Source organism: Hipposideros armiger, unplaced genomic scaffold, assembly GCF_001890085.2.
Source record: "Hipposideros armiger isolate ML-2016 unplaced genomic scaffold, ASM189008v1 scaffold_118, whole genome shotgun sequence".
NCBI classification, from domain to species: domain Eukaryota; kingdom Metazoa; phylum Chordata; class Mammalia; order Chiroptera; family Hipposideridae; genus Hipposideros; species Hipposideros armiger.
The window spans coordinates 1,693,610-1,707,224 of NW_017731468.1; the positions used below are offsets into that span (position 1 = coordinate 1,693,610).

A 13,615-nucleotide genomic window follows, 5' to 3' on the forward strand; every position below is an offset into this window, starting at 1 on the left:
GAATTAGAAGCAACCTTGCTACCTGATCAATAAAATAATTCACATTATTTCACAGGTTACAAAATACTTAGCCAATGTTTTCTTATTTAAGTCTTATAACAGGCCAGTGAGGTAGGGGTTATTAACCCATTTTTATAAATGAAGAAAATAAGGTTCACTGGGGGTAAGTGGCAGAGCCAAGACTCAAACACTAGTTTTCCAATTCCAGTCCAATGCCTTTTCTACCACATCACAAATATCTGCCATGATAATCACCGAATATTGGTATTAATTTTGATGATTTTAAATTGCTAATAGCAAAATATATGTAACATGTGAAAGGATCAGAGATGACATCTCTTTACTTTCTCAAGTGGATGTTTATTACATTTTCTTTTTTGGTATAAAAATCTTTCATAAGGGCCGGCTGAGTGGCTCAGTTGGTTAAGAGCTCGCTCAAGAGTTTGAGCTCTGAGCAACAGCGGTTCGAGTCAGCCCGAGCTGAGCAGCCGTGAGCTGCCAACAGGTGGCGGGATGGCTCAGCTAAAAAAAAAAAAAAAATCTTTCATAGATGTTAGGTAAACTAATTTTTCTTAAATGAAGCAAACAAGTTTGCTGTCATGTTAGAAAAGGATACACCCACTCCAGTTTGAGCTTCTCAGGAGGCAGTTCTGTTCTGATGTCATCATAGTTGTCAACATCAGAAGGAATAAACATTGTAATTGGCCGACCTCGCATAAACATTTTAATATATTCTCCTTCTGTTGAAACACAAGACAAAAGTTAAGTCAGGCGTCTTTTCTGAACAAGCATAGTGAATTATTAATGTGATATAATAAAACTGACAAAAAATAACTAGAGTTGTAGTCTCATTATATATGATTGGTTTTTTGTATAAAGACCTAGTCTAAAACATTGTAAGAAAAAAAACTAATTATTTCCTTAAATGAGAATAGTTCTGTAATTAAAATATAATTTATCTGTAGAAGCTGACACATTTCAACATGGCCAGGAAGGCTGAGGTTGAAAAATGCAAAAGAAAGTATTTTTGTGATAGAAGTTTCTCTGACAGTTGAAAAGAAGAGAGATTATCAGGGTAGTCAACAACCACATCTACCATACTACTTGACAAAGCCACTGATGTTTAATGACATACAGAAATCATGGCCTCAGAAAACACCACGAGGTGAGGAGTCAAATACCCTCCTAAGTCAGGACGGAAAGAGTAAGAGCTCTGCTGCACTTGGCAGTGAATCGAGCTGGGAGGAAGCAGGACCAATGGCCCCTACTTCACAATTGTGGCTACAATCAGCCTTGGATTTAAGCAATTAAATTATAATACACTAAACATTTTAAAGACAGTGCTAGGAAACAGCTTGTAATTAGCAGCACAGGTTCTAAAACACCTTTATTTACGTAAACCAATAGTTGTTTAGAAGATCTGTAACAGTCTAAAATAAAAAATGTTAAAAAGACAACTCTAGAATCAAATCAATATTATACACCTTTTACAAATGGAAACAATACTTCACTTAACCAAACAGATGAGATAGTTTCTTACTCCTTAAGAAAAAAAAAAAATCCCTGGCACCACCATTCCCACCTACATAGACAGGTTTAATAAATGTTAATAGTGAAATGGTTACAAAGGAACCTGAAAGAGAAGGAGAAAGTAAAGGACTGAGTACAAAATCACAGGAAGTGTCTAGCACTTGCCAACTTGTCTGGCGTAGTATGAAAACAGCATTAGAAATAGACTGAAAACGTGGTCCTAACCCAGAGGATGATACAACCTTAGGACCTCTAATAATGACCTAGGCTACTAAGGAGAAGAGCATATAATTCAGTAGCTTCTATAATGCAAACCATGGAAGAATGAAAGACAAATTACTTTGCTGAATGTCTACAACTATTTCTTCAGAGTCAGATTTTAAAACTGTGCTTGTTATGGGTGAGAAGTTCAAGTTATTTTTATTATTATTACTCACAGTGTGCTCAGCCTCTAAGATCTAAGAACAGGCTAAGACCTCCCACATCGTGGTTGTAATACCACATGATGTGTGTCTTTATTACTTCTGAATCTAAGAGTGGGCTCTGCTTCCTGATGATTTTTAGCACAGCTGAACTTTGATGATAACTAAATGATTACCAGCTGCAACTATTTCCCTTCTGCAGTCACCTTGATCTGTATCCTTTTGTCCTTTTTTGTACACTTTATTTTCTTACAGTTGTGAATTTGTTATATAATTTTTACTCTAGTTTTTTTTTTTTTTAAGACTATAAATTCTTAAAGGCAGATATCCTGTCCTTTGGAATTTCTTCCAGGATCTTTGATCAGAGTTGTCTATCATAATGCTCTCTGAATGAAAAAATAACACATTTGACAAATGCTTCTATCACCGCTTAGAAGAGACTGTATGTCCAACAAAGGAAGTAGGTTAGGGATAGTATCAAAGCAAAGAAAATGCTCTCCTTTGCTAATAGAGACAGCTCAGAATACTGTATTGATTTCTTTATAACTTGTCAAGCAGCACAAGCAACTATGTAAAAGCAAAGGAACCATCTATCTAGTGCTTGTCAGCTTTCCTAGTATAATATAAAACGGCAACGCATAGATGAAAATGCTTTCCTTGCCTGCAAACTGCCAGTATATATGTTGGAGGCTAAGTATATAATCTAGGCACTGCAAACAACTCCTGGGACTGAGAGGGAGACAATATATTATAGTGGGAAGAACACGAGCTGTGGAAGAAGACTGATTGGGACCCTCACTAGCTGTGCGACTTTGGCATCACTTTTCCTCATACATGAAGTACTCCTCTTCCTCCTCGGAATTAAATAAGATTAAATAAGACATCACACTGTAACGCAAAATATGATGTGCTCGACAATATTTAATTCCTTTCCCGTTGAGAAGAATGTGTCTCACTCTAAACACTGTCTAGGAACTGCTTATAAAACATAATGTAGCACACCGTAATATCTCTTCATAAGCTTTCAAGTGACTGTCCACAGAACAGCAAGTGTAGACAAATAAGCTACAACTCTGCTGATTTTATCATGTACACTTTAAAACGGGGTCACAAACTCAAATATCTACAGGCCCAGGCAGGAAATGCAAAATGAGAGCAGTGGGGGAATACAGGATGATTGGTTGGGGTGGGGATACTGGCATATCCCATGCCCCATTTTGGGGTGGCAGCAGCTAGTCAACTCCATGAAATGTATGGGCCCAGTGTTGCTAGATCTCATTTTTCAAGAGTAGGAAACCTATAATTTATTGCAAAATCTACAATTTTAAAATGTTTACTCCTTTGCCAAAACAGGGAAAATAAAATATCATGTGAAAACAACACCTTTGGCCTGCATACAGCACACAGGGTCATTAGTTTACAACCTCTTTTTTTTTTTAGAAGACAGCCTTTACCTTGGGAATTAGGTAAAATATATAGATGAAGAGCCTCTTTCCTCGTCAATCATTGTTGAGTCAAATTCTCACTGTAGACTTTTTCTTAAGGCTGTCAGCCTTCTTGATCTTACAGTCAAAGGACCTAACGGACAATTTGTTTGTTTTACCCCAGTCAAGGGGATAGGGTGGGCCATGGGACTGGTCAGAGAAGAGTATGAGATCAGTAACATTAAAAGGCGTGGTGGTCCAGAAAAAGAATGTAAGGAAAAGAAATTATGAAATTGTCTATCTCATGATAATCAGTAAACACAGTATAGGGCTATGAGTATTCAGTAATAAAGCTGCTGCTTACCGAAATGTAATTAATCTCAACATTTTATCTCCTACCTGGCACCATGAAAATTCCTGGGACTGAGAGGAAGGCTGTACACTATAGTGGAGAGCATGGAAGCTTGGTGATAAAGACAGACCTTGGTTTGAATCCTAGCTTTACCACTTACTAGCTTATGCTCAAATAAAATAAATATTCTTAATGGAATCTGATCAATGATAGCTAAATGACAGAAGAAATTTTGTGGGATACTGTTAATAAAAATACCATGTATGCCACTGGCTCATTTCTCTAGACAAATATAAATGTTGGAACTAAAAGAAATCTCAGAGCTCACCTAGTCCAACCCACTTTTACAGAAGGGAAAACAAAGGCTCAGAGAGATCAAATGAGTTTTTAGGCTGTATTCCAAAATTTCATGTATTATTTAGAACTTGGGAAGCATTTTCATTCTAAAACTATGTTCTATATCTGCACTGTCCAAAATAACAGCCACTGGTTATTGAACAATTCGAATGTGGCTTGTCTGAATTGAGAATATTTTGTTAAGTGTAAAATACACACCAGATTTTGAAGACTTAGTATGAAAAGAGGTAAAATATCTCATGAATGATTTTTAAATATTGATCACACAGTGAAATTATACTCTGGATATACTGGGTTCAATATATTAAACTTAATCTTACCTGTGTCTTTTTACTTTTTAAAATGTGGCTACCAGAATGTTTAAATTTACATGTGTGTTACACATCATGCTTCTATTGGACAATACTGTTCAGACAATGGTGAGGTCCTCAGGCTAGTCCACATAAGTCCAATTACCTGACAATACAGCTTACTTATAATCCAAATAATACTAGCTTGAACTCTGGACCCAACAGTAAGAAATCAGAGAGTAAAACAGAAGATGAAGATGATCTTTCTGCTCCATTATCTTTGAGAAGAGTGAATGCTAGGTAAAACTTCGAAATATTTGATGTTACACTTTCCTCTCAATGCCCTTCTGACACACCTCCTAGCACTTCCTCTTCAGCCTCCTCAGGTTTTGTTTCCCTCTGCTTTAGCATCTTCCCTAGGCTGTCCTGTTCACCAAAGTGCTCCAAAATGCAAAATGATCTTCCTATTCTCTAATCCAAACTTTGTGAGATGGTTATCTCAGGTGTTCTAAGAAAAGCAGTGCTGTTGAAATGATTCATACTGATGTAAATAACTGATTATTAAAGTTGCTTATACATTTAAAAAGATGCTTACCAAACTTTATTCATCTTTCCCAGATTATATATAACAAAGTTAAAAGAAAACTTCAAGCACAGTGGAGAAGGAAGTCAGTACTGGGCACTGTGCTCCAGGATCAGTTTTCCCAGTTTTTTTCACAGTCTGCTCTATTTAATAAAAAATAAATAATAAAGCCTTTCAAATACAAAAGCAGAGCTTCAGGGGTCTGGACTCTGACTATACTTACTTGTGTCATAGGTACTACTAGCTGCAGAAAGCCTACTGAACTTTCAGAATGCCCACTATTTAAAGCACCTTTTTCAAAGTTTTACTTTCAGAATCCATTTTTTTTCAGTTTTACAATCTTTAGAACTAAACAGTCTACCAAAACTGGAATTTGAACTTTATATTTAACGAAAATGTAGCATGTAGAGTATGATGTTATCTAATTACAGCAAACAGGCAGAAAATTATAAAGAATCTTTATTTAGTTTGAGCTTTTTCTCTGATATTACCAGTTCTATTGTCCAAAACCATATAGCTAAATGACAGACAGGTAAACAAGATGCTAGAAATAATTACTACAATTTTATAGTAGAAAGTGACAAAGACCATTTTAGGTAGGCTAAAAATCTTTTCTAAAAAATACTTTATTTTCAAACAAAAGATTTCAAGTACCAGTTAATTACCCAGCTATTCTGTAGTAATAATTTTTAAAAATTCCAATGAAACAATGTAATCTGTAAGGATCTTTGGACTTTAAATAGGAATTTGATTTGCACTATCATAAATTCTAAATTTCATCCCTTTACAAAGGTCTAGCTGTAAAAATAGATCATAAAAAATGTAGATCCCCAAATTTAAAAAGGGGCGGGTTAAATTCAGAAGGATATAAACTAATCTTTTTATCTGACAGATTTCTAAAATTCCTACTTGTGGTGCTTGCCAAATATTATGCAGTTAGTTTTACTGGCTAAGATAAGAACCCAAGTCCGAAAATTGTGACTAATTACTAAAATACTACCTTAATCTTTTTTGTTCTATAGGCAGAGTCCTACTGACTGGTAAATTTTATTGCATTTTTAATTATGTTGGGGGTGAGGGGTGGGTGAGGATACATAATGAAGATCTAAGAGATGTGAACCTAGCCCCTTAGGAGCTTATAACAGAGACATTAACAAGTCTCACACATCAGCTAATCAACTCATACTAATTACTGTAATAAATCAACTTGCAGTTAACTACTTTCTTGTACCTAAACTCCTTTAATCAGGTTTCACTTTGCTGTTTTGTTTACAACTGTGATTGTCATAAAATTACCTGAATATATCAGATATGGGAGTTTGTGTAAGCATTTTAGATTTTTACTGCCTGAAAAAGTCTTTCTTTGGGAAAAGATAGGAAAGAAGTCTATTATACTAATATAAAATATAAAACTTCTAAAAGACTTGATATACGAGGTCTGACAATTAAGTTTGCAAACTCATCCTAGAAAAAGTGCAGCATACCTCACTGCTGAATATCACTATGGTCACCTTCGAAGTACTCCCCTTGGGAAGCTATGTGCTGACACCAGGACCTAGTCCACCCTTCAAAGCAATTTGGGAACTCTTTTTCTGGAATGGCCATCAGAGCTGTCACTCTTGAGCGAGCTCTTAACCAACTGAGCCACTCGGCCAGCCCTGTTTTATTTCTTTTTTAAAAAGCTGAGTAAAATAAAGCAAAATATAAAGATCTAATAAATCTGGTTGATCAGTACATGGGCGATTGCTATATTATTTGCACACATTTTTAGACATTAAAATACTCACAATCTTTAAAAAGTTTAAAAAGCATTCTTAAATGAAATAATCAACAGAATGTTTTTGGTGAAACTGTTCCTTGAAGAACCAATTATGAGTATAGTTCAGGAATGTGGCACGTGATTTACCATGCCTTTTCTTGAAATCTTGGAATATGCCATTGATCAATTGTATCTCTTTTCTGCTACGCCTATCAAAAGTTTCAAAAATCTTTTCAAAGTGCTTCAGGAAAAGGTAGAGTGAGCAAACACACCATGGAGTCTAATTGCCATTTCTGGACAAAATGGATTTCTAATTATGCTATCTCACTTAACTGGCAGGTTTGAAGAATGGAGATTTTACTGGTTAAATGCATTTTTTAGTTTAGATTAAAAAAAATATGCGATGGTTGTGAAAATGCAGTATGGGTAAAAAATGTTTAACCAGAATAAAATAAATATGCACAAAACTAGATGTTCTCTTATGAAAAGTCATATTCTCCATGTCCAAAGGGGGCAGTCGGGCTATTTTTTCTCAGCTAAAAATAAGGAAAAGGGATGACAAGAACCCATTCTTAGAAGTTGGGATAGTTTATATTTTTTAAAAAGCTGAACAGCATTTAAACATGTTTTGATCTAGAATATTGTTACCAATAACATCAAGAACTCAGATCTCTGCTTCACTGGGCTTTAAAAAAATCTCCAATAGAAAGAGGTCCCGTTTTTTATTTCCTTTTACAATACAGAGAATACTTGAACATGCCCAGACCTAGGGGTCTAAGTAATGTTTATGCAGGCTATTTTCAAAGGCCCAAGATCTAAACTTTAGAAGTTTTGTGTGTGTGTTTTTTTTGAAATGCAGTATTTAGTTTCCTGCCCTTCCTCCTTATTCACACTCTAAATTCTGGAATTGTAAACTTTTGGGTACCATATCAGTACTAACAAAGGAAGATACTATCTGTAGCTCAATTACGGGCTTTTGACTTTTTGGTTTGTTTCAAATTGCAGGTAATATATTCCCTCTCTCTCAATAAGTAACATGATATACAGTGCCAGTAGGACACTCTCCTCCTATATACCTTACAGGTAAATTTTAGCTATTCTTTCAAATGCAATGCTGTTTACACAGGTATGATCAGGTTTTTGGACAGAACATACCTGGAGCCAACAGGTCAGAAAATAACACAAGGCACTGAATGAAATCATCTGCATTCAAATTCTTTAAAAGGTAGGTTAAAACAAGTTAGTGAAGGAACAAGGGCTGCCCTTCATTTATCTATTTGCTGTGAAAACAGAGCTTTCAAAAAGTTATTAATTAGAGGGCCGGCTGAGTGGCGCATTGGTTAAGAGCATTGGTTTGGGACGCCAAAGGGCCCCGGTTCGGATCTCACACATGAGGGCCAGTGACACTGCCCTCTACAACTAAGATGCTGAACAACAGCTCAACCTGGAGCTGGGCTGCTGTGAGTCCACTGGTGCCAGCGTAGGCTGCAGCCCCTGCTGCAGTGGGTTGCCATGGGCTACCGTGTGTAGCCAGCAGTCAGCGTGAGCGGCCAGCAGCCGCCGTCCGTCCAGAAGCCGGTGACACCTCATCCGGGAAAAGCGCAATGATGGTGCCAACTTGGGCCAGTGAAGCAACGTCCTCCACAACTAGACTGAAGAACAAAACGACAGCAACTTGTATGTTCCCCTTCCCCAATTCCCCAGCACTGTTCCCATCCCCCCAATTCCCCAATAAAAATCTTAAAAAAAAAAAAGTTATTAATTAGAGACCCTTCGTGATGTCCAGTATAAGCCTAACTATGTGTGAGGGAACTGAGGTTCCAGGTCTCAGAGTCATAGAAAAAATTACCAGATGACCAATGTTTCATTTTTTAAAAATTTCCTTTGGCAAATGGAATTTTGAGCTTCTCCTTCCCAACTTGCACTCATAATTTTAGTCATTATATAGAGGATTCTGATTCTATACATTTCTGTGGTACAGGTCATTTCACCCCTAACTAGGTCTCATGTTTATAGTACACTCTTTCCACTATACCATTTTGCTTCCCTTTCCTAAGTGAGGTGCCCAACAAAGCACCTGCTGCTTCGAATCAATCAGTATTTTATAAATGCAATGGTTAACAAATATAAAATGGCATGCACACTATGATCAATGACCTTGCTGTTCCTTACATAGCAAGAAAGCTCTCGCCTCAGGGTTAATGGTCTTCCAGTTTTCTCTGCTCATTAAATTCTTTTCTCCAGACAGCCACATATTTCACTCACTTCCTTCAGGTAGCTCAAATATCACTTTATCAGAAATGTCTTCCCTACCCACTCTGTATAAAATAGCAATTCTCTACTCTCCTTTTTCTTTCCCAATATGTATTACCTGACATATTAAGTATTTATTCTCTGCTTCTTATATCTAGAATGTAAGTTCCACAGAGTTCAGACATTGTAACTGCTGAATCCGAGTGCGTAGGACAGACAGGTCCTGACAAAATAAGCACTCAATAAATACTTGTTAAATCACTGAATTTTAAAATGTATATTTGATATAGAACAATAAAGAAACATCAGAACTGCAATAGCTTTTCAAATGATGATTACTTAGATTTTTCCCTCTAATTTTATAAATGATTTTATATTTTTAGATTAATTGAACAAATTACCAAAGGATTTTAGACAGTGCGTATTTTAAAATGATTTTAAAGTAGTTTTTATCCGAAGCCATTTTTAACATGTAGCTGGTGATAGCAATAATAATAGCCAACTGCTTCTCAATTTTCTAAGGTATGATGATAGTATTCTTCCATCTAAACACACCTGTAGTAAGGATGTCACTGCACTGATTCGGTAGTTAAGCAAGAAATGAATCTGATCTTAGAGCAGCCAGATGCCTATAACAGGAAGGAAGAGCGCGACTCGGTGACTCCTGAATTCCGTTCCCTCAGTTAACCAGACTTCTCTCCAGTGGGGATCTGAATCACTCAGGTTCTAAACACGATAATTATACACTAATTCTAAACAGCACCAGTTTTAGATGTTACAGGGGAAAATGATTGAAGATTATTCAAGCCTGAAAAGAACAGTGACATGTAATAATTTAAGGGCATTCAGGTTCCACCCTAGAAATGAGGACATGTGACACTTACTTTCCATATTTAAAAAATTATAATATACTCGAGAACTATAAGGACAAGCTTATAGGCTGTACTCATTTTGCTTATTATAAAATCTGTCAGACTATTATCTATTTTTCCCAACAGATAATTTTATAAAAGGTGTTTACAGTCCCCCAAGTTAGCTCAAAAAACTTTCTAATCAATAACTTACCAAATGAACAGTACTGCGCCAGAACTTAACTGCTACATCTAACAATAAACAGTCCTATAGGAAAAATTCAGTTTAACTTGATGTGCTAAGTCTTTATTTCTCTTGCAATGGGAGCAGAATCCACCAGAATTAGGGAGGAGAGTAATGAAAAGGGTTTAGGCTTCTGGGATTTGCGTGTAGATAAAGATCTATCTAAATCAGTAAGAGCCTCTTTTTCATGGTATAACCTGTCCTTCCACCCACATGTAGCCTCAGGATACCTCCAGGTCCACCTCCTATTGCTTTCATCCACGTCTCCTTCCTTTTGTCTAAGTGCTGATCAGAATATGCAGTTTTGCAGTTCTTCTACTCTGCTGTGGCTGCAGGACACAAGCCTTTGATGTTAAGTTCTCCCTGCTACCACTCACCTATATGTACCAAACGTAAATAGGCAGACGGCTTGGAGCAAGTCACACTTGTCATTGTCAAAAAAGAGCTAAAGAAATCAATAAATCATATTTTTAAAAGACTGTCCAAAAATAACACATATTTTGCATTATATCTGAAGTGTAAGAAAATGTACTGTGAAATATGCTATGGAAAAGGAATCTCAAGCTTTTAAAATATATCTACAATTTATATCAAACGGAGGTCATCTATTTAATGGTCATCTTGTCATCTTCCTTTTATATATTTTAGTACAAAATTTTACAGTTAGGCTCATATATATTAATAACTAAAATGTACTTGGTACTATGTGCCAGGTACTATGTTTAAACACATTAGCTTTAATTTTTATAATAATCCTTTGAGGGTTTTTTATTGTCTCACTTATAGATGAGAAAACAAGACTTAAGAAGGTGAAGTAACCTCAAGGTCACATAGCTAAGTAATAGTGAATCCAGTCTCTGGACTCCAAAATGCATGTGTTTAAACATCTACACTATGTTGCTTGATACACATCTCTACAGGTAGATTAAGTCTTATCGACAACTCAAGTGTAACTGTCCAAAACCAAACTTTTATTCTTTTCTATACATCTAGTCCTCATTAAATGTTCCTTACTTCTAGATGCCTCTTACCTAGTTGCTCACACTAGCTTTCTCTAGATTCCCTCTGCTCCTTATCTCTTATTCTCTACCTATCTCCTAAACCATCTAGAATCCATCCACTTCTCTCCATAGACTCCATCTCAATTTCAGTCACACCTGAACTACCTAAGGGCTGAAACACAAGAGTTCTCCCTGAAGGTATACTGGTGATAAGAGTGTACTGCAGACAGGACATAGCCGATTAAAGCGGCAAAGGAATAGACTCGAATTCCAAAAATGAGGCTAAATGCAAGCAACATTTGACATGATTAAACTGCAACATCTGGGACAATCTTTTTGAGTTAAAATTCTTATAACAGAATTTAACTTATTTTTCTACATCCTTTTCTAGCTTTTCATTCCTACCTTCTTCCCAGACACTGGCTAAAACCCTGCTTAGTGATGCTTCTGTAGCAAAACCCTTCCCTTTTAAGTGCATTTATTTACCTACAGACCTGAAGATTTTTTAAAACTGTCACCAACACAAACTACTCACTTATATACACCTAAATTTAAGTTCCTTTTTCCTTCCAAAGAACATACCACAACATGAGAAAGAGGCAGGTAGCCCTTTTCATTTACCCTAGAAGGATTTTATAAAACTTAAGCTCTTTAAGCAAAAGATGTAATAATAATAGCACCTTTTTGTAGTTACAATGTCTTCTATTTTTAAAGTATTTTCGTATATATTATTTCATCCTTCAGCAGTCATGTGAAGTAAGCTTTCATAGTTGTTATTATTGTCAAATTAGAAAACTCTTAGGCGTTGTCATTTTGCCTAGGTCACAAGGCTATTATCTAGAAGACCCAGGACCAAGCACTAAACACAGAGATGCTCCATTCACTACTTTTTCCACTAAATATTATTACTTCTGTTTTTAAAGAAATGCTTTGCTATATAGTAATAAGAGTTGTCTTTGTAAATAAAATCTTTTTTTTCCTTAAAGTATTTCAACCATTACTTAACCTATATTATATTATAACAGAGGGAGAAAATAAGACTGAGAAGAATGCCAGCTAAATTCAACTTCACTTAAAATGTCTACGTAAAAAAAAAAAAAATACAAAGAAGATTAAAAATAAATATTTCTTTTCCTATTAGAACCAAAGAAAGTAAAAGTCCATAGGAGTCAAGTTAAATCTCTAACAAAAATTTTAACCACATTGTTAATAGCCCAGAAAAAAAAGATAATTATGACACATAGAAATGAACTGTATAAAGCATGCACAGAAAGGACATGCTTTCATTTAGATAGCATGCTTCAATTAAATTTGCAAGCAATCTAAGAAGAATGTGAAACTAACGTATAAAACTTACCTACTTTGCAATTAAATTAAATACACATTTTCAGAAAGTCTGTTCTCCTTTTTGGTCAGAACAAGCCAACAACAGCAAGTAGTCAGAAATAATATAAAAAAAATTTAAGAGGAAATGGATTTGCTAGACTTATTATATTTTCAGTCTGAGCTTTAAGAAATGAGTGATTATTTGCAATGAAGTTGGCAAGACAGGAAATTGAGTTAAAATTTATCAATCTTTTAAATGGCTTTTCTAAGTACAACTTTTATTGTTTTGAAAAAGAGGGGAAATTCCCGTGTTTTAAACTTCTTTGTAATGATGTATTTATTTCTACTGTTGACCTTGAATCTTCAGAGCTCACAGAAATAAGGTGGCTTTTTAGAAAAGTAGGTGGATTCACAAGTTCAAATTACCATATTTTCTTTATTTAGAGGAAAGTCGGGTAGCATAAATAATGAAAAGCCAAATAAGAGATCCAGGAAGAAATTAACTTAGAAGGCGACCAACTACGCAGCTTATTCTTACCTTGGCTGTTTTTTTCACGGGTTGACATTTTTGCTGGTTGAGACAAAAATGACATATCTTACAATAAAAACTGGGCATTTTTAAAAAAGACTATAATAATGCACTTCTGTTTACTTACTATGAGCTAATAAAGTATAGTTAATGAAAACAGTCAATATTCCTATCAATTAGTACAAATTTAACTGATGCAGAAAAGCAACATAAACATTTTTAAAAAGGAAATTTTTATTTACCTTGGTTGATGATGACATCTTTATGCCTACAAAAGGAATTCAAAAACATTTATTTTATAATTTTACTTGGCTGATCATTAGAACCACCTGAAGAAACTGTAAAAGTTTCAATGCCTAGGCCATACTCCAAATAAATCTCTAGAGGTGATTTTAAAAGCTTCAGTATTTTAAAAAGCATCTCACTGGTCTCAACTACTAATATATATTATTTTATAAAACAATGGATATTCTATAAGATTACCTAAATGATGAAAGCATAGAAAGAACTTAAAAAAAACACTCAAATCTTATGGGATCACTGATTTATTTTGTATGTTGAGGCGCAACATCACCTTTTTTAGAACAATTAAAAGAAAAAAAGGACTTAGAAGAAAAAAGATAAATTATAATATAGGTTATTTTAAAAAAAGGATTCAAGCTAAGCATTTAATTGTACATGCAAACATGAGAGG

General features: G+C 35.2%; 1 protein-coding gene across 7 annotated transcripts in view; it reads right to left on the bottom strand.

The window, feature by feature from the left end:
* EML4 (EMAP like 4) overlaps window positions 1–13,615 on the bottom strand; it is a 143,616-nt gene that overhangs the window by 49,031 nt on the left and 80,970 nt on the right. For 4 of the 7 annotated variants that reach the window (XM_019647946.1, XM_019647943.1, XM_019647941.1 and 1 more), the window contains 2 exons: window positions 13,164–13,189; window positions 617–740 (listed from right to left, as the gene is read on the bottom strand). In XM_019647946.1, the coding sequence (XP_019503491.1) occupies window positions 617–740; window positions 13,164–13,189 (150 nt within the window). Of the gene's footprint in view, window positions 1–616; window positions 741–12,930; window positions 12,964–13,163; window positions 13,190–13,615 lie in introns of all 7 variants that reach the window. The other 3 variants (XM_019647942.1, XM_019647940.1, XM_019647944.1) reach the window with 1 other exon arrangement.